This window comes from Rhinoraja longicauda, chromosome 13 (genome assembly GCF_053455715.1).
Source record: "Rhinoraja longicauda isolate Sanriku21f chromosome 13, sRhiLon1.1, whole genome shotgun sequence".
Lineage (NCBI taxonomy): Eukaryota > Metazoa > Chordata > Chondrichthyes > Rajiformes > Arhynchobatidae > Rhinoraja > Rhinoraja longicauda.
Window position 1 is genome coordinate 31,671,478 of NC_135965.1, and position 23,562 is coordinate 31,695,039.

A 23,562-nucleotide genomic window follows, 5' to 3' on the forward strand; every position below is an offset into this window, starting at 1 on the left:
AGAATTTCAAGACCTTTCTGCCATTAGATTCCTGCCATGTGCACAGTCCAGTTCCACTAGGTATCTTCGGCAACTGGACTGCTGCACAGTTGGAAGGCACAGACTGAGTAGGTCCTAGCCATTCGTGGTATGGTTTGTACTCCAGAATGGGGGTGAATTGGAGTGATTTGCCCAGAATACATGACAAGGCAAATAGGACAATTAAATGGAAGATGGAAGTTGATCCATAATATTTTTTAAATCTCCACTTTGTCCCAGCTGATTAATAAAGAAGCCTTGTTGATATTTTTCTGCTATTGTTTTTGCATGAAGGTTAGTATGATTCTATTACCTCTCCAAATAGGCATGCTGAGAGTCAGCCACACTTCGCCAAGAGTTCCCATGTCATTTATCTGTGAAACACTGGATGTTAATCATTTTCCAAAAATCTTTTAAAAGTCGGGTTTTCTAAGAACATCACAAACCCTTGTTCTGAGACATTCCTTTGGTCCAATATCAGATTTGCTATTTGAACTTTTTTCTAAAGATTTTCAGTTGCTAAACTGTAAACATGTCAGGTTGTTTGAAGTTACAGGAGAAATTTTAATGATGTGTGTTGCAAGGGAACAAGGATCTGACTAGTAGAACAGAAAAAGGCTCACTCGTCTGTTTAGTTACAAATCAGATTTATTGGCAAGAGAAAACAAGAACAATATTTGTCTCCGTCCGTTTTACGGCAGCAAACCTTCTCTCACTGCCTCTGTCTGCAACGCTGATCGTGCCTCAGCCCATCGGTGAACCCCTCTTGCACATGAACTACCTTATGAACTACCTTATGGCCTGGTGAATAGTGCCGCTCCCAAATTGAAACTACAACCAATGGCAGGGGCCTGCATCCAAGCAAGGACCCCCACCCTTAGGAAACAAAGCACTATCAGCTGCAGACTTGGCACATAAAGCAATACACACAGCATTGCCGGCCGCAGACTTAGAGACTCGAGAGTATTCAGTCTGAAGAAGGGTCTTGACCCAAATTGTCACCTATTCCTTATCTCCAGAGATACGGCCTTACTCCAACATTTTGTGTCCATTGTCGAGAGTATTTTGTGGAAATACTGTACTTGTGCAGTGTTAAGGTATGTTTACCAGTCTTCTGTCTTGTCCCCTCAGGGAGCTGTGAAGAAAACATTGAATCGTCTTGACAAACAAATGCGTCGATTTCAAGACATCAAGAAAATGACCAAATCGTCTCGAGCAGTAAAAATCAGCATTGAAGGCAATCGCATGCCTCTGTGATTGTTTACTCATCAGTAACCTGGAGCTGGCGAATGTAATACAACAGCTTACATACACAATTGTGTGCTCCTACCGTCCAGCCCCATGGAATTGATATACCTCCTCTGCCCTCTTCTGTCTTCAAGCATTCTTTTCAAGTGTTTTTTTAAAAAGTCTTGAAATGGTGAACTAAAGGTACCTGTCGTGTCCGAGCTCCAGATATCCAGTCACCGTTTTGGACCACAGCATATTTGAAGAACCCAGTCTACATGTTGAGCGGATGAGTTTATTTTACTGAAGACTGCATGTATAGAAGTTGAATAAACTCTTTACAAAATTACAAAGGTGCCCAGTAGAGGATGAACACAGCTATCTGGCAGTAAGCCAAGTTGTCTAATTAAGTGGAGAGCAAGGGTTAAAAAAAGGACTTAATTAAATATAAACGTGTGCTGTGTTTGGATTTATGGCTTGAAACGTGTGCTATCTCTGCGAGATCAGCAATATGGAAACGTGCTGGTCTTTACATCTTTCAGTAAGCTCATTAACTGGGTAGGTCTGTAATTGGGTATCGTTGTTAAAGGTTGGGCTGATTGTCTTGAGCAAGCATAGATTGTAATGAAATATGTGATTGTAGACACATGCTGTATTTTTTAAACAAATAAATTCCTCTTTGTAAAGGTTTGGACTTCTCAGGAGTTGATGGTTAGTTGTAGACATCACTCCCCTTACACGCAAGCTCAGTTATTAGTGTGGTATTTGAAAATTGCCTAATCAGAAAGTTGTCTTAATAAAATCCTAACATGTATTCCCATTAATTTTAGGAGTAGAAGCTGAGGAGAACTATCATGGTGCCTTTGGTTGCCTGTAACGTAACTAATTGTTTTATTATTTCCTACAAAGCATTTGTCAAAGAATGCTATTCTTTTGTAGGAAGCTGTACAGAATAATGTGAGACAGATTTTCCAAGAGAAGGAGAAATAAATTTGTGTCTTTATTAAAAAATAAATTAGAAGGATATCATTTTGACTTTAGAAAGCAAGATACTATGTTAGGGAACGTGATAGGATGGAGAGGAATTGGATAGAAGCCGAGCAAGTGTGAGATGTTGCACTTTGTAAGGTTGAATGTAAGGGGAAAGTATACAATTAATGGCAAGACCCATAATAGCAGTGATGTACAGAGATCTTGGAGTCCAAGTTCAGAGCATACTGTAGATAAGGTGGTAAAGAAGGCATATGGTATGGTTGCCTTCATTGCTAGGGGCATTGAATATGAGGCACGAAGTCATGATGTAGCTCAAAAGGACTTTGGTTTGGTCGCATTTGGAGTATAACGTGTAGTTCTGGTCGCCCCATTAGAGAAAAGAAGTGGAAGCTTGGAAAGGGATCAGAGGAGGTTTACCAAAATGCTGCCTGGATTAGAGGGTTTCAGCTACAGGCAGAGATTGGATAGAAGGCATAGATCGGGTAGACAGTCGGAAACTTTTTCCCATGGTGGAATCGTCCAACGTTAGAGTGCATGGTTATAAGGTGAGAGGGGGAAAGTTTAATGGAGATGTGTGTGGCAAGATTTTTTTTACATAGGGAACCTGTAACATATTGCCTGAGATGGTAGTGAAGGCAGATACGAAAGTGGTGTTTAAGAGGCTTTTAAATATGCACATGAAAGTGCAGAGAGTAGAGAGATAATGGTTTATGTACAGGCAAATGATATCAGTTTAATTTGGCATCATGCCCTGTACTTTACTGTTCTATGAAGCACAATGAAAAAATTTTAGGATGAGGTTTGAGCTTTGAATGGAGGAATACCAGGTATTTTTGTTCACAATTGAAACAAAAGAATAAATTAAAAAAAATATATATATATGTAGATAATAAGCACAATTTCCACGAGTGTCTCTGTTTAACAGGTTTATTCTCTTAACAATTTAAAAATATGTAAGATTGTACACATGTCAGAAAGCTAATTACAGTAACGAGTGTATTTTTAAACCCTGTTAACGATATATTACATGCTAAAGACCATTTAGTAGATGCTTTGGATGAGGGTTGTCACTTACTGCTATCCCATGCAAGAAAAGGTGCGGGCTGCGTGTAGCGAATGGAGTAGCTAAAGCATTTGGAACACATGCTTTGTGACTAAGTTTGAATTTATTGCTGGGACTATGCAAAATGGCTACTGTGTATTGTCTTCCTGGTTCAAACCATGTCGACGGTTGGTTGGGATGATGAAATGTGCGCTGAGAAAATGTTAGAACTAATGTTTGAATGCAGATTAACCTAAAAATGAAATGACAGGAAGGTGTTGCGGAAGATCTCAACAGACAAAAATACAACTTAAAAGTTATTAGACTTTTGGCATTGTTTTGTAGTTGGTGCTTATTTCATCTGACTTTTGTATAATGAAGGTGCTGGATTAATAGATGGTGGCTATTCTAGGCTGAAGCTTCTGTTAAGCAAAAGTGCTTGGTTAATTTCTATTTCAGTGAAAATATTTTGGATTTGCATCTTTAACTATTAGTTCACCTGCTGCCATGTTGTGATTACTTTTTTTTCTTGACCAGAGCTTTTTCCGATGTCATGGTGATGGTTAAAAATCCACTGTGTATCAGTCGTTGAACAGTAACGAATTATGTATCCATGATAGGTAACCTGGCACCCTGGTGTATATCCCATATCTTTCTCTTTTGCCACAGCCTTCACCCCAACTAATGACACCAAGCAGATACCACGTCTCCCGATACAAAACTGCATATGGTCCCCCACTGTCCCCTTTACAGGAATCCTTATACTCATCTGTGTATCCAGCACAGAACATATTATCTGTAATTGTCAATTTTGTTGATTCCACGCAAGGCGTCTGATCAACATAAGGAAGCTGGACTCGCCTCAAGAATCGGGATGCCCTACCTTTTTCCTGGGTCACTCCCCAGCCACTTACCATTCCTACTTTCCCATTTTGCAGTAGGAGCTGGCCCAGGTTGGGATTCGGCAGGCAAATTGGAGCAACGGCAAAAGTAAAATTCACAGATTGATTCAAATACAAAAGGGCAATGTCATTGTCATATGTCACTGCGTTATATTGAGGGTGCGTCAGAAACTTCTTCACTAAAACCTTTTGATCCCAGACCTCTGTTCGAAGTGTATCAAATTCACCTAGAAGAATTAAGAGCAAAGGGTCAGAACCAGTTTCTGTCATTTAAATTCTGTTTTTTTAATAATCTAAAATGCATTGAGCATTTAGTGGAAGCAGATTAAATAGGCATCTACTTCCTTTCCGAAATATACTAAGAGGAAACAAAAGATGAATAGGACTAATTATATCATTCCTTAAAACACCCAAAATGGAAACAATTGGCTAGATGATCTCTTTTGTACTATAATAGACTATAATTTAATCTGAAGCAAAGGCATTATCAAAATAAAATTGAGATATAGGATTCTGCAGATGCTGGAAACAACCAATCAGCTGGAGGAATGCAGGGGGTGAGCACCATCACTAGGATAGGGAAGGAATGGTCGACATTTCAGTTTTTGTCTCTAACGACCTCGACTAAACTCTACCTCGACTAAACCTTTATCCATCAATCAGCTCTGTCTCCTGTCTCACTACTCCCACTCTATTACTGGCCATCTCCGCTCTCAGTCCAGATGCAGGGCTTCAACCTGACAATTTGACAATTCCTTTTACCCCATAGATGCTGCTCGACTCGCTGAGGGGCCTCAGCACATTATTTATTGATCAAAATAAAATCAATTTCTGAAAATCAAAAACAAACCTGCAGGTAAAGGAGATCTGAAAACAGTAAATGCTGAAATACAGGCAACATTTTAAAAAACATCTTAAAAATAGTTTCCATCTGACTTTCTGATGAAAATTCACTGACCTCTATTTCTCTCTCCCAAGCTGCTGCCAAACCTGATTCTTCAACTGTCAGATTTGCAACATCCGTAGCATTTTGTCTTTAAATGAAGGGTGTCAAAAGTGAAGAGAGAAAAGTAGCGAAGAAAAAGGTAACACGAGGTGAGAAAGGAATATTGGGGGGGGTGTGAGAATGAGAATGAACCGATGTTGCCAGAGAGAGATTGAAGTTTTCAATACTAAGGAAATACTAATACAATTTTGGCACATTGGTCTTCATCAGAGTATTGAGTATAGAAGTCGGGAGGTCATGTTGCAGTTGTGTAAGACGTTGGTGAGACTGCATTTAGAATATTGTGTTCAGTTCTGGGCACTGTTACAGGAAAGATTTTGTCAAGCTTGAAAGGGTTCAGAGAAGATTTAGGAGGATGTCAGAACTAGAGGGTGTGAGCTATAGGGAGAGGTTGAGTAGGCTAGGTCTCTATTCCTTGGAGCGCAGGAGGATGAGGGGTGATCTATTGAGGTGTATAAAATCATGAGAGGAATAGATCGGGTAGATGCACTGAATCTCTTGCCCAGAATAAGGGATTCGAGGACCAGAGGACATAGGTTCAAGGTTAAGGGAAAAAGATTTAATAGGAATCTGAGGGGTGACTTTTTCACAGAAAGGGTGGTGGGCATATGGAACAAGCTGCCAGAGGAGGTAGTTGAGGCTGGAACTATCCCAACATTTAAGAAACAGATAGGACAGGTTTGGAGGGATATGGGCCAAGCTCTGGCAGGTGGGACTAGTGTAGCTGGGACATGTTGGCTGGTGTGCCAAGTTGGGCCGAAGGGCCTGTTTCCACACTATCGTTCTATGACTGACTAAGGTGAAGTAAAAAGATACAATCGGAATGGCAATTTACACAACTGAAGGAAGGAGAAAGAAAATGGAGAAAGGGAAAAAATCAAAATGAAGAGATAGAACCATTGTACAAATACTGTTCCCTATCTAGTTTTTAAAAAGGAATAGCTCAGACTAAAGTAAAAGATACAAAGTGCAGGACTAACTCAGTGCATGGTCAGGCAGCATCCCTGGAGAACATGGATTGGTGACATTTTGGGCTGGACCCTTTTAACTGCAGTAAAACGTACACATTTCCAAAATTAGACCTGGTAGAATTCAACATCTATTTTTCAAAATGCCATCGCCTAGAAATTGGATCAGTTTTCAAACAGATTTTCATGTGTAAATCACACTTAAAGTAACTTTACCCAGCTTCAATTACACTAGCTATGATTTCCCAGTGAAATCATGCTCACTGAAATTGGCCCTGGCAATTCCATGTTTCCATAGCTGCTATTTACAGGGGATTAATTGTGCAGATGGTGATGCCACAACTCTCATACTTTGTTTTCTCCATTGCTAGCATAAATTTGACCTTTTGGGTACAACCTAAGACGTTTTGTCTGCTCTGCAGAAAAGATTTGTGCACATAGGCACTAACAATGAGGTATAAATTGAAGGACTTGTATTGTCTGATGTTTTGCTTGCAATACCTATCAGTCTTGATTTTTAATAGTCAGGATATAAACATTCAATTATGTTCCTGCAAGAGCTGCAAGCAACAATCTGCTCCTTGATTGACCTCCACCTCAGAGTGATGTGGATGCACTTGCAACACACCTTGATTGGGGCAGATCATCACTTGGGGAGTCCGCAAACATGCATGTGCCCCTCTCTCCCACACTTTCTCATTGCAGCTTTTTAGGCAGCTTTTTTTTTTTGTGACTGCCAATAAGGTCACCATCCAAAGATCAACAAACAATGTGCTTGAGGAACTCAGCAAGTCAGGCAGCATATGTGGAGGGTGATGGACAGACAATGTTTCGGGTCCGGCCCTAAACTCACCTGTCCATTCCCTCCACAGATGCTGTGTGACCTGCTGAGTTCCTCCTGTGTTTTATTTTTGGCTCAAGATTCCAGCATCTGCAGTCTTTTATTTCTCTGAATTCAACCAGTTTCAAATGGGTCCACGCAGATTCCATTTTAGATCATGCTTACAACTCCACTAGCATTGCTTCCAATGCATTTTCATACTATTTCACGGATTTTGTGGAGGTTTCAACTGGATGTGGTGTTATACAAATGTCACTATTCAGCACACCAAAGTTTCAATATTTAGGCATATTTTTGTTGTCTTTTTATGTTTGTTCATTTTAACTTAATGTCACTTGAAGCAATGAAATCCTAAAGTTAAACATTATTAACCCAAAACTTTTAGGAATGGATATCAAAATAATTTTAAACTGAAGAAAGGTGGTTTCCTAAAATTAATATCTCCGAAAGGGAAGAGCTACTGATACATCAGTGTGACTAATATGCCAGATTTACGGCAATTGCTGATTTATTTTTGATGGTTAAAGCGATATTTTAAAAACATTGCTACATCTTACCTGCTGTAATTGAGTGTGGCCGTATTGTATCAAAGCAATGAGCAGCAGATATAACCCAATGACTGTTAATCAAAGTCCCGCCACAGAATCCATAACCATCCCTGCTATGTATCAATACCTAAAAAAAAGCAAGAGAGGTAATACCTCAAATCTGTGTTATTGTAAGAGATAGTGTCCCGTTTAGGGCTTTTTTCGCAGTACATCTGTGAAGGTTAAGGCTGATTTATTATTACATTTTAGATTATGTAGGGTTGGTAATTGTTTCTGTTTCACAAATACCCTAAATTAAAGGCGATAGCAAAATGTAGATGGTTTAGTAAGTTTGCAAGCAACACCTAAATTAGTGGAGTTGCAGACAATGAGGAAGACTGTCAAAGATATAGATCAATAACAGATGTGGGTGGAGAAATAACGGATGGAGTTTAATGCGAGCAAGTGTGAGGTGTTGCACTTTGGAAGATCAACAGCAAGGAGAAAATGTACAGTTAATGGCATGACCATAAATAACATTGATGTACTGACGGATCTTGGGGTCCAAGTAGATAGAGTGGTAAAGAAGGCAAATGGTAAGCTTGTCTTCATCAGTTGGGACATTGAGTACAAGAATCAGGAAGTCATGCTGCAGCATAATAAAACTTTGGTTAAGCTGTGTTTGGAAGAATGTGTACAGTTCTGGACACCCCATTACAGCAAGGTTACAGAAGAGTTTGCCAGAATGCTGTCTGGATTAGAGAACATTAGGTCAAAGGAGAGGATGAACAAACTTGTACTGTTTCTCTGGAACACTGGAGGTTGAGGGGAGACCTGATAGAAGTATATAAAATAATGAGAGACATTGATAAACAGTCAGAACCTTTTCCCTTTGATGGAATTGAAAAGGCTAGAGGCCAAAAGGTTAAGGTCAGAGGAGGTTTAAAGGAGATGTGCGAAGAAAGTTTCAAAATACCACTCGTGAACCACATGCTGCCGAATTAGGCAGCAGGAGACTCAGGGCATAAGTGGTAATTAGGGTTCTTTGAATGCTTACTTCTGGAAAATATATCATTTTGGTATTGCACAAAATAGCCAGACTTCAAATATTCCAATTAAATCTCCACTATACGTTGCTAACAAACACATTTCCGCAGCCCAAGAACCTCTGAGCCAAATGAATAAAGCACGCCTCACCTGCCAAGGACAGAGACCTCGTCGGCAAATGGTTCCACCTACAATTCGTGTCTGAGCTTCTGGTTCACTGTAATTTAACTTTGTTAAGTAGTCATAGTCCGTATCTGTATCATTGAGGGAATATTCTTCCTCATCAATTCCGCGAGTTTGTAATCCATACAGTGGCATTCTTCCACATGGGTATTGCTCTGGGTTTAGAGAGGAAAGTAACAAATTCAAAGGAATATGAAAAATGTGCAGGTAAACTAGTTAAGTATTATCCAGAAGGTTAATTTAAATAATTGAGCAGAGGCAGATTCATATTTGATCAACTATAAATGGTTAAAGATTAAAATGTTTTCACAGCTGACCGCATGGGAGTAGTGAGCCATGAGGGGGAATTTCTCCTGCCACTAAGGTTCTGATTTAAAAACTGGCATAGATTGGGCTTCCTGACTATTATTTCCATTTTTGAGAAGTATGGGAACCATCACATTCCATGAAACATAGATCATATTTGGCTATTCATATACCCAGTGAACTCACAGCCACACCAAAGTTAGGACAACTAATTACTGTATCTGATCGCTGCACTAAAGGTGGTAGTTTCACATCCTTAGATTTCCGATCCCAATCTTTACACACTGATATCAAAACCTCAACCAATTTGCAACTAGAAATTTATGCCTTGCATGTTGATGCTGACATCACACACGCCATTTTCCCATTGCGTTTGCTTATGTGCTGAGATGAATTTGTTTGTGCTTAATCCAAATTACCATTGAATTAATTTGGCTGGACAACTGCAAAATATATTTTTGATGGAAGATTTTCTTGAAAAAGGAGTACATATTTTTGCTATAATCAAATATTTATGCTAAAAATTCTTAACCAAAATCTCATATCCAAATCCCAGTATTAATGCTCTTAAAGATTATTTTAAACACCCAGCTGAGATGCAAATCATGGCCTTGAAATCTGCCTGTCTTAAGTGTGCTAGTCAATACGTAACTCCAGACCTACCATTTTCATTGACTATTAACTAGCCTTTGAAGTGGTCTAACAAGCAATTTAATTCAAGGAAAATTTGGGAATAGATAAATATATTGGTTGAGCGATACAAATTAAACAGCGATATAAATATGAGATAGTGACAAAGTCTAATCAATACCGCTCACGGAACAGGTCTGTTGATCTTCATTTAGTCGATAACCTTCTCCACAGGAGCATGTTGGCATTTGTGTTGTCCTGCTGATGCTACAGTACTGCTGACAGTAGCCATTCTTATATTCACAATCCAGGTTCTCTGAATTAAAGAATGACAAACAAGGAAAATATCATTTCTCTATAAGGATTCGATTGTGACTACGGAGTCAGAGAGGCCCAAGTGATTAACAGACAAACTGACAATGGGAAGAAGGCAGAGAGTAATGATAGGTGGCTCGTCTTTCAGACCAAAGGGAAGTGTACAGGGCCTTGGTGAGACCGCACCTGGAGTATTGTGTGCCGTTTTGGGCTCCTAATCTGAGGAAAGACGCTCTTGCCTTAGAGGGAGTACAGAGAAGGTTCACTAGATTGATCCCTGGGATGGCGGGACTTTCATATGAAGAAAGACCGGATAGACTAGGCTTGTACTCGCTGGAATTTAGAAGACTGAGGGGGGATCTTATAGAAACATATAAAATTCTTAAGGGGTTGGAGAGGCTAGATGCGGGAAGATTGTTCCCGATGTTGGGGGAGTCCAGAACCAGGGGTCACAGCTTAAGGATAAGGGGGAAGTCTTTTAGGACCGAGATGAGAAAACATTTCTTCACACAGAGAGTGGTGAGTCTGTGGAATTCTCTGCCACAGAAGGTAGTTGAGGCCAGTTCATTGGCTATATTTAAGAGGGAGTTAGATGTGGCCCTGTTTGCTAAAGGGATCAGGGGGTATGGAGAGAAGGCAGGTACAGGTTACTGAGCTGGATGATCAGCCATGATTATAGTGAATGGCGGTGCAGGCTCGAAGGGCCGAATGGCTTACTCCTGTACCTATTTTCTATGTTTCTAAGTGTGCATTGGTGTCTCTTGGGGGCTAATTTAAGAACTACTGATTTTAAAAAATATTTTGGCTTTTACATTTTGGCGGCACGGTAGCGCAGCGGTAGAGTTGCTGCTTTACAGCGAATGCAGCGCCGGAGACTCAGGTTCGATCCTGACTACGGGTGCTGCACTGTAAGGAGTTTGTACGTTCTCCCCGTGACCTGCGTGGGTTTTCTCCGAGATCTTCGGTTTCCTCCCACACTCCAAAGACGTACAGGTATGTAGGTTAATTGGCTGGGTAAATGTTTTTTTTAAAATTGTCCCTAGTGGGTGTAGGATAGTGTTAATGTGCGGGGATCACTGGGCGGCACGGACTTGGAGGGCCGAAAAGGCCTGTTTCCGGCTGTATATATATGATATGATATGATATGATACATGCAGGACAGGATCACAAAGTTAACGCAAAACTTGGAAATGGTGAATGTCCAAGTTTTGCGTTAACTTTGGAATTCTGTCCTGAAACTGAAATGGATAAATAACAGGTGTAAGGAGGACATGGATAGAATTGTTAAATAACCTGATATATGGCAAATTAACAATGCATAAAAGCATAAAATATTACATTTCAATAGGAAGAAGAGGCATGGAAGTAAACCAATGGTATAATTTTAAACAGGGTACAAAATCTTGAGGGTATGAGCACCCGTGAAGATGGCAAAATAAGTTGAGACGGCTTCATAGAATTACAGGGCGTGAAAGCATTCTTGGATTACCTTTGAAAAACCAATATGAGTATTATGCCAAGTTGGTGGCATCACAATTTAGAAAGGTTTTAAAGGTCATAGAAGGTATGTCGAATGGCAGGAAAGATATGGGGATTCATTACATGCAGAGAATAAAATGTTGGCTTGTACAATTTCTACCTTCTGACCTTAAAAAAACATGAAACCCTATAGAAAGTATAATATAGTCACGTATGTGGATTTAATAATTGTGCCATTTGGCAAAATCAATGGGGCACTTCACTTTTATCTTTTTCTTTTGCATGGCACCTAATGACCATGTGAAGCACAAATTATCTTGGCTAGATATTGACCGCTAACAGTTACCACAACCCATATGAAAGTATAAAAAGCAATAAGTCAAACAACCACATGCACCCTCACATGTACACTGCAATGATGCATGTATGGCTGGTGACACACATGAGGAGGATAGGTTGATGCATATTCTCCATAGCAACCACTAACCTATTTCACAATTGGCTCCTTTCCACAGAGGGGGGCAGAGACAGATGAATAGGTAGCTGTCAAGCTTGCACAAACCGCCATTTAGGCATGGATTTGATTGACAAGGATTCAAATCTAGGAGTGACCGAGAAAAAAAAGCATTCAGGGAAACAGTTGAAGAACCTGTTTATCAGAAATTTTACTGATTTATACAATAGTCAATAGTCGTTTATTTGTCACATACACATAAATGTGTAGTGAAATGAAACATTACCCGCATTCAACAATAAGACCAATAAGAATAATCAATAAAAATGCAATAACACATACAATCATAAACTAACACCAAACAAAAAGAAACATCCATCACAGTGAGTCTCCTCCAGTCTCACAGCATGGAAACAGGCCCTTCAGCCCACCACATTACACTGACCATTAACCACTCATTTTCACTATTCCTACATTAATCCCCAAAAAATTTCTCTTCAACTACTACGACATTCTACAATTCACGTACGGTCTCGGAGCAATTTACATTGGACAATTAACTTAACAGCCTGAATGTCTTTGGGGTGACCCATGTGGTTACAGAAGGAACGTGCAGCCTCCACACATTCAGAACCTGAAGTTAGAATTGAACTCATACATCTGTCACTGTGAGGCAGCAGGCTCTACCACCTGGGGCACTGCACTGTCCTCTTGCAGAACAAGAATCCCCCAGGATTCTTGATAGGGGAATTCATTTTGGGAAGAATTAAATAAATGTCCCTTGGATTGATCAGCATTCATTGCATTCTTACCATGCCTGCAAGAAATTTAATTCCCCCTCCTGACCAATTCACAATTTTGGTCTGTTAATTCTTAACGTGCATCTTCTAATGCTAGAAATAACATGCAACTACTTCACATGAAAGATTATGAAAATCGTTTTACAATCGTTGACACAGGCATTGTAGACTGCTATCTTTGTCTTCACTGTCAGCTTTGGATTGGTTCACACTCGAGTTGTGAGGCGAGCGAGTGTTGTAGCTGCCTTCCCCAACCTCTTGTCAATCTCTGTGTCCAAGGAGAGGTTGTCGGTGATGGTGGAGCCGAGGTACGTGAACTGATGGACGGCATCGAGTTCGTAGTCGTCAATGGTAATGACAGGTGGTACCTCTGTATCCTGTCCCAGGACGTTCGTCTTCTTCAGGCTGATGGTCAGCCCAAAGTCCTTGCAAGGTAGATAGAAGCGGTCCATCAGTGACTGTAGTTCCTGCTGGGTGTGGGACACAACTGTTGTGTCATCGGCGAACAACATGTCTCTGATGAGAGCTTCACGTACTTTTATCTTTGCTCGGAGGCGGGTGAGGTTGAAGAGCTTGTCGTCTGATCTAGTACGCAGGTAGATCCCCTCTGTTGCAGTGCCGAAGGCATGGTTCAGGAACAGAGTGAAGAAAATCCCAAAGAGTGTGGAAGTGAGGACACAGCCTTGTTTGACGCCACTGCAGATGTCGAAGGGCTCCGAGAAACTGCCATTGAACTGCACTGTCCCCTTCGTGTTGATGTGGAAGGATTCTATCATGCTCTGCAGTTTTGGTGGGCAGCCGATCTTTGGGAGAGCCTTGAATAGGCCATCTCTGCTGACGAAATCGAACGCCTTGGTGAGGTCAATGAAAGCAATATACAGGGGCATCCGCTGTTCTTTGCACTTCTCCTGGAGCTGGCGAAGGGAGAAGACCATGTCTACTGTTGACCTTCCAGCTCGGAAACCGCACTGTGACTCTGGGTAGACACGTTCTGCCAGCTTCTGCAGGCGGATCAAGATGACCCGAGCAAAGCCCTTGCTGACAATGTTGAGGAGGGAGATGCCTCTGTAGTTGTTGCAGGTTCTCTCGCCCTTGTTCTTGTAGAGGGTAATGATCATGTTATCCCTCATGTCCTGCGGTACAGCTCCTTCTTGCCAGCACTGGCAGAGGACTTCATGCAAAGGAAGCAGTAAGGTAGTCTTGCAATGTTTAATCAGGTCAGGGGGAATCCTGTCGCTACCTCTGGTCTTGCCTAAGGCCAGGCTATCAATGGCCTTGCTGAGCTCTTCTACTGTTGGCTCTCCATCTAACTTATTCATGGTTGGCAGGCACTCGATGGCATCAAGGGCTGAGGGGGACACGGTGTTCTCTCTCGAGTAGAGGTCGGAGTAGTGTTCCACCCATCTCTCCATCTGTGGCATTTGTCTGTGATTACTTCCCCAGTGGAGGATTTGAGGGGGACTGTCTTGCTCTGGACTGGTCCTAGTGCCTTCTTAATGCCATCGTGCATTCCCCTGATGTTCCCTGTTATGGCGGCCGTCTGGATGTCCTCACTAAGCTGTGTCCAGTACTCATTGGCGCAACGCCTGGCAGTCTGCTGAGCCTTGCTCCTGGCAGCCCTGAGGATCTGCAGGTTCTTCTCGCTGGCTGACCGCTTGTATTCGGCTAGGGCGGCGCGCTTGGCTTCGATGACGGGAGTCATGTCGGTCGACTTGGCCTCAAACTAGTCATGTGTCTTTGAGATCTTCTTCCCAAAGCTAGCCAAGGCTGTGCAGTGCATGGTGTCCCGCAGAGTTTCCCACTTCTCTGTTGCAGTCTCCAGGACACGAGGTGCCAAGTTCTCTCTCCAGGAGTGGTCTGTGTCGCAGTCCAACACACCAAGGAGTGGTCTGTGTCGCAGTCTGCACTGTGGTAGGAGCGTGTGTGGAGTACGTTCCTGAGGGTGGCATGTCTGACTAGGATCAGATCCAGTTGATGCCAATGCTTTGAGCGTGGGTGCCTCCAGGATACCTTGCGCTGGGGCTTTGTCTGGAAGTACGAGTTGGCGATGCACAGGTCATGGTAAGTGCACAGCTAGAGCAGTCGCTGGCCGTTCTCATTCATTTTGCCCACACCAAACTGCCCAAGGCAGGAAGACCATGATTCATGGTCTGCACCCACTCTGGCGTTGAGGTCGCCCAAGAGAACAAGTTCTTCCTAGCTGGGGATGCTGCTGATGATGGATGCGAGGTTCTCGTAGAACTCATTCTTTGTGTGTGATGTGGAGGACAGTGTCGGGGCATACACGCTGACAAGGGTGACTGGGCCTGCGGTGGTGTTGAGGCGGAGAGTCAGGATTCGCTCTGAGCCATTTCTGCCTGGTTCCACTGTGTTCAGCAGGTTGTTCCTTACTGCGAAGCCCACTCCACGCTCTCTGGGCTCGTCAGAGTCCTTCCCCTGCCAGTAAAACATGTGGTCCTTCTCCTTCAATGTGCCCGAATCTGCCAGCCTTGTTTCCTGAAGGGTGGCTTTGTCTACGTTGAGTCTCTTGAGCTCGTTGTTTATGACAGCTGTTTTCCTAGAATCGCTGGTGTCTTGTGGGTTTCCAGAGAGGCCGGTCATCATTGTCCAGACATTCCAAGTTCCCAGTTTTAGAGCTGGTCTCTTTTGATGTGTTCTTTTGTTTGCAGGTGCGATGGTTGCGATCTGCTGTTGGGATGGTTCCTATTCCCCGTGCACCCAGTGAGGATAGCAGACCGTGGTGGGACAGCACCTTATTGGCTGGGGGCTGCCCAGCTTAAGGCGGGCGGTAGCTGTCCAATGAGATCCGAAAATCCCTCCCACCGTCGGGAGCAACCCCTGGCGCCTCGCTTTACGCCAATCTATAACCGGTAACTGTTGCTCCCCGTGTTGTGTCGACGCTGCAGGCGAAGCTGGAGTGTCCTCTCCAGGTTGTAGGCGTAGGTTTGCAGTGATGTGTGGTCGGATGCAAGCCTGGACGATGTCATATGAAGGACAGGCTGTTGCCCGTGCAGCACGTCCCCCCTCTCCACGTCGCTGATTGATCCAAAGGAACAGCAGAGCCGTTACAGTTCGGGCACCAGCACCGTCGCAGGAGCTGCCAGAACGATGTTGTAGACCACGACGAACTGCCTTCGGGACTCCGACTCCGGATTTTCTTGAGGTTTACTCCTGGAGCCTTTTCCATGACTGGATATGGCCACAAGGCAGTGGAGGTTTTAGATTTGAGTTTTCCCTCTCCAAGATGGGCTGCCTTCCCAGGCTGATGAGCCTCAACTGCCTGAGACTCGTGGGGGCGGGAGCGTTTACCTTCCCGTGCAGGTCTATGAAACCTGCCCACTGCCCAGGCAGCACTATATTACACACAGATAACTGGACAGGAGCACTGAGAGGTGATAATCTTTCATAGACTTCATTTAGACTGAGTGTCACACAATATAGGGAATGGGACCATGGAAATGAATAATTTCATTCCAAGGTGACACAGCATTACTTACTTTTGTAGGCAAACCAAAACTCCGTCTGTTTAAAACAAAGAAAAGTGTTAAAAATTCTATTAGTGGGAGTTATTAACCAACAACCCATGTAGAGCAAGATCCCACAATGTATACTTAAATAACCCTTGCATTTGAACCACAACTCCAATCAGCTCCAAACCTCTCCTGCATTGGTCTAGCACCATTCTCATCCCCCCAGAATCAGTCAGACCCCCCACATCCCCCTCCCCTGCAGTGATTAATAAATATTAATAGATATACAGTTATAACATAATATTCGTACATTATTATATTTTAAATATTATTATTATTATTATTATTATTATTATTATTATTATTATTATTATTATTATTATTATTATTATTATTATTATTATTATTATTATTATTATTATTATTATTATTATTATTTCATTATAATTTTTATTATTACCCTGAAGGTGTGTGTGTGTGTGTGTGTGTGTGCGTGTGTGCGTGTGTGTGTGTGAGGAGGAGGAGAAGAAGGCGCCCTTTTCAGGACGGATGATGACAGTGATGTAACATTTCAAACATAAATGATGGACACGAAAGAAGAAGTAGAGAAAAGGTATTGGAGAGATTAATGAGAGGAAAAACTAAGATCCCTTTGATCTGATGGATTACATTCCTATGCATTTTAATATTTGTTTTAACTGCACTGAATGTAGATAAAAAAATGCTGGAGTAACTCAGCGGAGCAGGCAGCATCTCTGGAGAGAAGGAATGGGTGAAATTTCGGGTCGAGACCCTTCTTCAGACTAAGATTGTAAATGCATTGGTTTTGATCTTCCAGAATTCCTTAGGTTATCATTGATTAAATGGATAGCAAATGTAATGTGGTTATTTATCACATTCCCTCTATACTACCATATACATATAATCTAATTATATATCACAAGCAACATACGTCCCAGTGCAGATCCCTTTGGAACTCTGCTGGTCATGGATGTCCAGCCAAAAAAATCCCTTCCACCACAACCCTTGGTCTTCTCTGAGTATGCAAGTTCTGAAAGTCTTACTGAAGTTATTTTAGGGGCCTCTATTGCATATCTTAATCCTGCGGGCACATTTCATGAGTAAAATTACATCTGAAATCAGTCCTGCACACAAAGACATGCATGATGTATACCCACAGAAGCACATGGACACAGACAAAATCGACAAGCTTGCAGTTGTGTGCACATAACCCACATGCATTATCAGAGTAAATACGCTTACAGTTTTCTCTCTGGATTTATAAATTTCTCCTGCTTCCTCAAATGAACATAATTCCTCATAGCATTCTCTCTCCAGAGATCCCGGCTTAAACTCTTCCCAGAGCCAGTTTGAACGTTTCTGAACTTTCAGCACCCTTGTCGCTTCATTCTTCTGGAAAAACACTGTAAAAATATTGTGTTGGGTGGGGTGTGGGGAGGAGAGTTTGGGGAGGGGTTGACATTTCAAGGTTAAGATCACAATGGTTAATGCAAACTGGTTCCAGCACTGCTCAGAATCCAAACTTTAAGAAACACAGAGCAAGATTCATTGTATCATGCATATTGCCTGCAGATAAAACACAGCCTATGATCTAAGGATGAAGATAGAGGGAGAGTGAAATCTCCTCATCGTTTCCCTCCCAAGAAGTGAGTTCAAAACAAATTCACAGAGTGCCCATATCTTCTCTGTACCTTTAAACTATTCTGTGATGTGACCACAAATCTTAATTGTGTATGTTTGCCTCTCAGTTGATGACAATGTGGATTTGTTTCCAAGTGCTTGAGATAATTTATGCCAGTTTGTACAGGGCTCAACAGATGGCAGGTTTTTCTGCTAAAATCAGAAGTTACTGTGGAAAGTGAACTTTACAAATGAAAGGTTCCACATCCATTATCTGGTTGTCAAATTAGCTTACTTCTTTCTTGCTTGCTCTGCCTTTGAATTTAGTAAGCTTGGCTATTAAAATTGCCCGGTCATCTTGCTGGAGACACTTGTACTGAACATTGGAATTAGCAATCAGCAGCCTGTAAATCTCCAAGTCTGAAGCCTCAAAAAGAATAAAAATATATTTTATTTTTGTTTTCAACCTGATGTTTCTCCAACTTGAGGAAGATTCTCATGTGAATCCCCACTCTTAGTTGTAGGATGTTGTTGCATAGGATGTCGGTCTGGAAACCATCCCACTATTTCTTAAACTTTCCCCTTTTCAAGCCTAGCTCTAACTGATAACAGGTTTGAAGTGAAAATTGACTCTATGAAGGGCAATGGAATGTAGATAATGTGGATGGTTTAAATAAAAATTGGATAGATAATTGATGGAACGGGGTTGAAGATCAAGGATATTATTTTTTTAATAAATCAAAGGAGAAGACATCAGTAAACAAGATAGATGGATTGGTTCCATAAGGGCAGCAACTTCAAAAGGTAGGTCATCTTGAAAGCAGCTAACCCACAGGGTCACAACCATTAAACATCAAGCAAATGGCTCCTGGCTGAAATGGACTTAATTTGTTTGTATTTTTTAACTTCACAAAAGATTAGTCCATTAGATGTTTCTACTCCCATTCAAGAAACCATACCAAAATGACGTCAAGATCAGTAGTTTCACATCATGGACAATATGAAAATTCATTAATGATATCTGGCAATTTTCTCTTTGGGAAACAGCAACGCGGTCAGTTTTATTTCTGAACACAATATGTGAATATGGGAATCTTAAGCAGAGCGAGTAAGATCTGGCACCACCTACCTGAGCTCTCAACACTCGCGCTGTAGCTGGCCAGCATCAGTGGTGCCAAACACCAATAACATCCCAGCATTTTCAGGATCTGAATGCAAAACTGGTCTGTCTGGGTAAGAGAAAGCAAGGTCAGAAAACAGAATCAGCCTTGTGATGAACCTTCTTGGTTCCTCAGAACTGTAATCCACAAATGATGACCCCGTAAAACACACCTTTTACTGATATTTTGTTTTGATGTGTTTTTGATGTGAACTGGGAAACAGTTATTTACAAGTAACAAAGGCCAATGTTTCAAACCAATTATCAACCTATGACCCATTTCAGTAATCATAACTGTCAGAGGGTACAAAATACAATTGCTTTTTGTACTCCAACTTTTAAAACAAGTTATTCGTGAACACTGGGAATTCAGTAACGAATACTTTAATACTACCTCTTGATAAATCAAACTATTCAGTGTAAGTAAAACTTTACAAAAAGTTTCCGATTACATTTTGAGTCCTTTCTTAGAGTCTCCCTTAATCAGAAAGATATTCAGAGAAATACCAGTAAAGCCAACCCCTGTTAATATATTGCCGGATCTATGCTGGCTGCCCTTTCCCAAGTCTTACCTAAATTGTTGCCAGCACATCCCACCCACTCACCCCCATGCTAGTGAATATCTGACTGGCCAGAGACTAAAACACAAATGTAAACACATTTCAAACTCTAGAATTGCACTTAAGCCCACTGTCCTAACAGCCTTTCCTGCATCTGCCAGCAGACTATTTTTGATTGATATGACCGGACAAATAATTATCAATCAGCGGTTTTCTCTCTCTAGAATAACAAAGGAAACTTTGATGATCAATCGACTAATTTTTCTTCTTACACCCTGTAAAACTCTTAGATTTCAATAGAGACACTGCCCGTGACACAGATCTTGGAACAGTTTCTGGACGACATCTAAATGTCTGATTGCTCCTGATCTTTTCTCACCTCTAGCTCTTCACCTTCCTGCGCCAAACGACAAAAAATCCAATTTCCAAGTCAATGGAAAAAAGGCGAAATATAAAGAAATTAATCATAATAAACTTTCTCTGTGTGACATTGGAAAGCGAGGTTTTTAAAACATGGAATTGGTCGTTAAATGGAAGGAGTAAACAAGCAAATCCCCAACTCTCTAAAAGCAGTCCCTCTATTACACCATCATGGGTAGAACAGAAAATGGTCAAACACTCAACATAGACACAAAGAGGAACAACAGTTTTAAATGATTCTTTGACATTGAAAACTCTCTGTATAATGGAACCCCTTTGGTTTCCTGTCCCCAACAGACAAGTGATTCATAAAATTAAGAAAAATCCCTGAAGTTCACATTGTAAACTTCCCCGCTGTTAAAAAAAACATGAATTCATACTCTGAAAAAATATATTAACTGCATTACAAGTTGAATATAAAAATGTATTTGAATTATTTGTTGAAGTTAATATTATAACTAGATTGTTCAGGTTTAAGCTATTATTCACTTACCATGTCCTTGTCCCTCTGCTAAATTCTAATTCTTTCAACTGGTTGTTAACTAACTTATCCCAAATATTGACTCAGCTAATCAATCAGTTGGAATTTGTATTTTTTCCTTTGACCAGATAGCAGACCTAAACTGTGAGCAAAAGGCAATCTGCTAGAGGAACTCAGCCATTCAGTGCACAGGAAGGGTCCCGACCCCAAACATTTTCTGTCCATTTCTCTCCACAGTTGCCTGACTCACTAAGATCCTCCATTTAATTTCCTTTTGCTTAAAAATCCAGCATTTATAGCCTCTTGTGTCTCCATTAAGTAAAACTGTAATATTTTCACTGATGCTCAATGTGCCTCAGATTTTATTTCTGGTTTGAGTTGATAGAGTAAAACTTTAACCATTTCCAGAACAGCAGGTTATTCAGTCCAGGCAGTATCTACGGTGGGAATGGTTAGTCGAAGTATTGGGTCGGGACCCTTCTAGAGTCCGAAGATGCTGCCTTACCTGCTGATTTACTCCAACACTTTGTGTTTTACTCAAAATTCCAGCATCTGCATTTCCTTGTATTTCCAGGTTATTCAATCCAATGTTTTGAGGCTATTAGAAAAAGGACCATCGCTTGTCTTGGGGACTGCAGGTTTATAGATTACTAGACCAAGTGGTCCCATTGGGCCCAAACCTCCCTTGCATTGGTGCTGCACCCTGTCCTCCCCCCCTCCCCCCTCCCCTCTCTCCTCAACTCCCCCTCCCCTCTCCCTTCCCCACTCCCCCCTTCCCCCCTCCCTCCCTCCTCTCCTCCCCCTCCCCTCCTTTTAAACTTTAAAATGTGAATAACAAAAAATTTAAGACTGATTTCAATAAAACTACTTGCATTATCACAAAAGTGACAATGGCGAGTAAGGTGGGCCTAAAATTGTCGTGCTATCGTGTACCGCTTTGGCTGAAGTTCAGTCACAAACAAGATAACAAACGAGAGTTTTAGTATATAGATGATGTTTTAAGGTGTCATAAAATATTACCATTTGGCTGAACATAGATGCTTCATTCATTTCCAATTGTTTTACAGTTAACTGAAATCTCCATCCCAGTATTAATTCCTCTACTTAAACCCAACTTCTTCAATCTATTCATGAGGCTAAAGTCCCACGTTCCTGGAATCTTTTCAGTGAATTTCTTATGTACCCTCTCCAAAGTTTTCACATCATTCTAAACTATGTCACCAGAACTGTCACCAGAACTGGTTTAGGTATAAGGAGAGGTTAGACAAAGTTGGATTGTTTTCTCCCGAGCATTGGAGGTGGAGAGGTGACCCGGTAGAAATTTATAAAATTACTAGACCAAGTAATTTTGGTCCCAAACCTCTCCTGCATTGGTGCAGCACCCCCTCCCCCTCCCTCCTCCCCCTCCCCTCTTTTGTACTTCACAGGATGTCATATGTCCTTTTAAACATTTTAACAAGCGTTTTTACACTGACCTTTTACATTCAAAGATACAGCATGAAACAAGGCCCTTTATCCCACTGAGTCCACACCGCCCATTGATCAGCCGTTCCCACTAGTTCTATAAGAAAATAACTGCAGATGCTGGTACAAATCGAAGGTATTTATTTCACAAAATGCTGGAGTAACTCAGCAGGTCAGGCAGCATCTCAGGAGAGAAGGACCCCCTTCAAGGGTCTCGACCCGAAACGTCACCCATTCCTTCTCTCCTGAGATGCTGCCTGACCCACTAATTCTATGTTATTCCACTTCCTCATCAACTCGACAGACTACGGTCAATTTACAGAGGCCAATTAACTTACAGACCCGCACGTTATGGAGTCATACAGATAGAAACAGGCCCTTTGGCCCAACTTGCCCATGCCGATCAAGATACCCTAGTCGCATCTGCCCGCGTTTGGTCCATCTCCCTCTAAACCTTTTCCATTCATGTACCTGTTCAAATGTCTTTTAAATATTGTCATAGTACCAGCCTCATCTACCTCCTCTGGCAGTTCGTTCCATATACCACCCACCACCCACTGTGTGAACCATCTTTGCAATGTGGGAGGAAACTAGGGCACCTGGAGGAAACCCATGCAGTCACAGGGAAAACGTGCAAATTCCACACAGATTGCACCCAAGGTTAGGATTGAACCTGGGTCTCTGGCGTTGTGAGGCAGCAGCTCGACCAGTTGTGCCACTAATCACCACCCAAGAATCTGAGATAAAAAATAAAACTCACACTCAAGGAATTTATGGGAATAACAATTAAATAAATCAACACAGAATTTCTTTTTTTTTTCACCTTGCGTTTCTTAAAACATGCATACATCTTAAGTTTAGGAAACTATGATAAGGACCGCTATCTACGAACACTGAAAACTCCCAGCAGCTCACAGAGTAGGCACAGTGGCGCAGCGGCAGAGTTGCTGCCTTAGAGCACCAGAGACCCGGGTTTGATGAATATAGGTGCTGTCTGTACCAAGTTTGTACGTTCTCCCTGTGACTGTGTAGGTTTTCTCTGGGTACTCTGGTTTCCTCCCAAATTCCAAAGATGTACAGGTGTTTAGGTTAATTGTCTTCACTAAAATTGTAAATTGTCCCCAGTGTGTAGGATACTGCTAGTGTATGAGGTGATTGCTGATCGGCGCAGACTCACTATGCCGAAGGGTCTGTTTCCATGCTGTATCTCTAAAAAAGCTAAGGAAAATAGGAAAGGAATAGGTGACTTTTCGGGTTGAGACCCTTCTTCATACCCGAAACGTCACCTATTCCTTTTCCCCAGAGATGCTGTCTGACCCATTGAGTTACTCCAGCTTTTTGTGTCTATTTTTGGTTTAAACCAGCATCTGCTGTTCCTTCCAACACAAAGAGAGTAGTAATGCAGGAGTCACCTGTACAATGCATAGATATCCCAGTCTCTCATGAATTTATGCTCTCTAATTTATACTGCCTTCTTTTCTCTTTCCAAAAGATTTGCAAAATTACATTTCAAATGAACAGAGGGACCTCCATGCACAAGTCCATAGATGCCTGAAGGTGGCAGTACAAGTAGATAAGGAGGTAAAGGCAGTGTATGGGAAAGTTACCTTCATTACACATAGCACAGAA

General features: G+C 41.7%; 2 protein-coding genes across 3 annotated transcripts in view; one reads left to right on the top strand and one right to left on the bottom strand.

Moving 5' to 3' along the window:
* Window positions 1-3,593, top strand: part of iws1 (interacts with SUPT6H, CTD assembly factor 1) — a 42,605-nt gene extending 39,012 nt beyond the window's left edge. The window contains exon 15 of the mRNA XM_078410728.1: window positions 1,150-3,593. Within this exon, the coding sequence (XP_078266854.1) occupies window positions 1,150-1,275 (126 nt within the window). The 3' untranslated portion in view covers window positions 1,276-3,593. The remainder of the gene's footprint in view (window positions 1-1,149) is intronic.
* On the bottom strand, window positions 3,152-23,562 carry LOC144599621 (coagulation factor IX). 2 transcript variants are annotated; one of them, XM_078410729.1, is made up of 9 exons: window positions 23,541-23,562; window positions 18,979-19,078; window positions 17,472-17,632; window positions 16,236-16,260; window positions 11,972-12,085; window positions 9,872-10,006; window positions 8,722-8,909; window positions 7,555-7,672; window positions 3,152-4,409 (listed from the first exon to the last, which is right to left on the bottom strand). In XM_078410729.1, the coding sequence occupies exons 1-9, from the start codon at window positions 23,544-23,546 to the stop codon at window positions 3,862-3,864; spliced, it is 1,395 nt and encodes a 464-aa protein (XP_078266855.1). In that variant the 5' UTR covers window positions 23,547-23,562; the 3' UTR covers window positions 3,152-3,861. The 2 variants fall into 2 exon arrangements, with proteins under 2 accessions (XP_078266855.1, XP_078266856.1); XM_078410730.1 differs by lacking the exon at window positions 23,541-23,562 and adding an exon at window positions 20,482-20,553.

Coding starts and splice junctions, on each gene's coding strand:
- LOC144599621 (XM_078410729.1), bottom strand. Junction 7,673..8,721: donor GAGGTCTCTGTCCTTGGCAG/GTGAGGCGTGCT, acceptor GCTTTTTTTTAG/GTATTGATACATAGCAGGGA. Junction 4,410..7,554: donor GCCACACTCAATTACAGCAG/GTAAGATGTAGC, acceptor TAATTCTTCTAG/GTGAATTTGATACACTTCGA.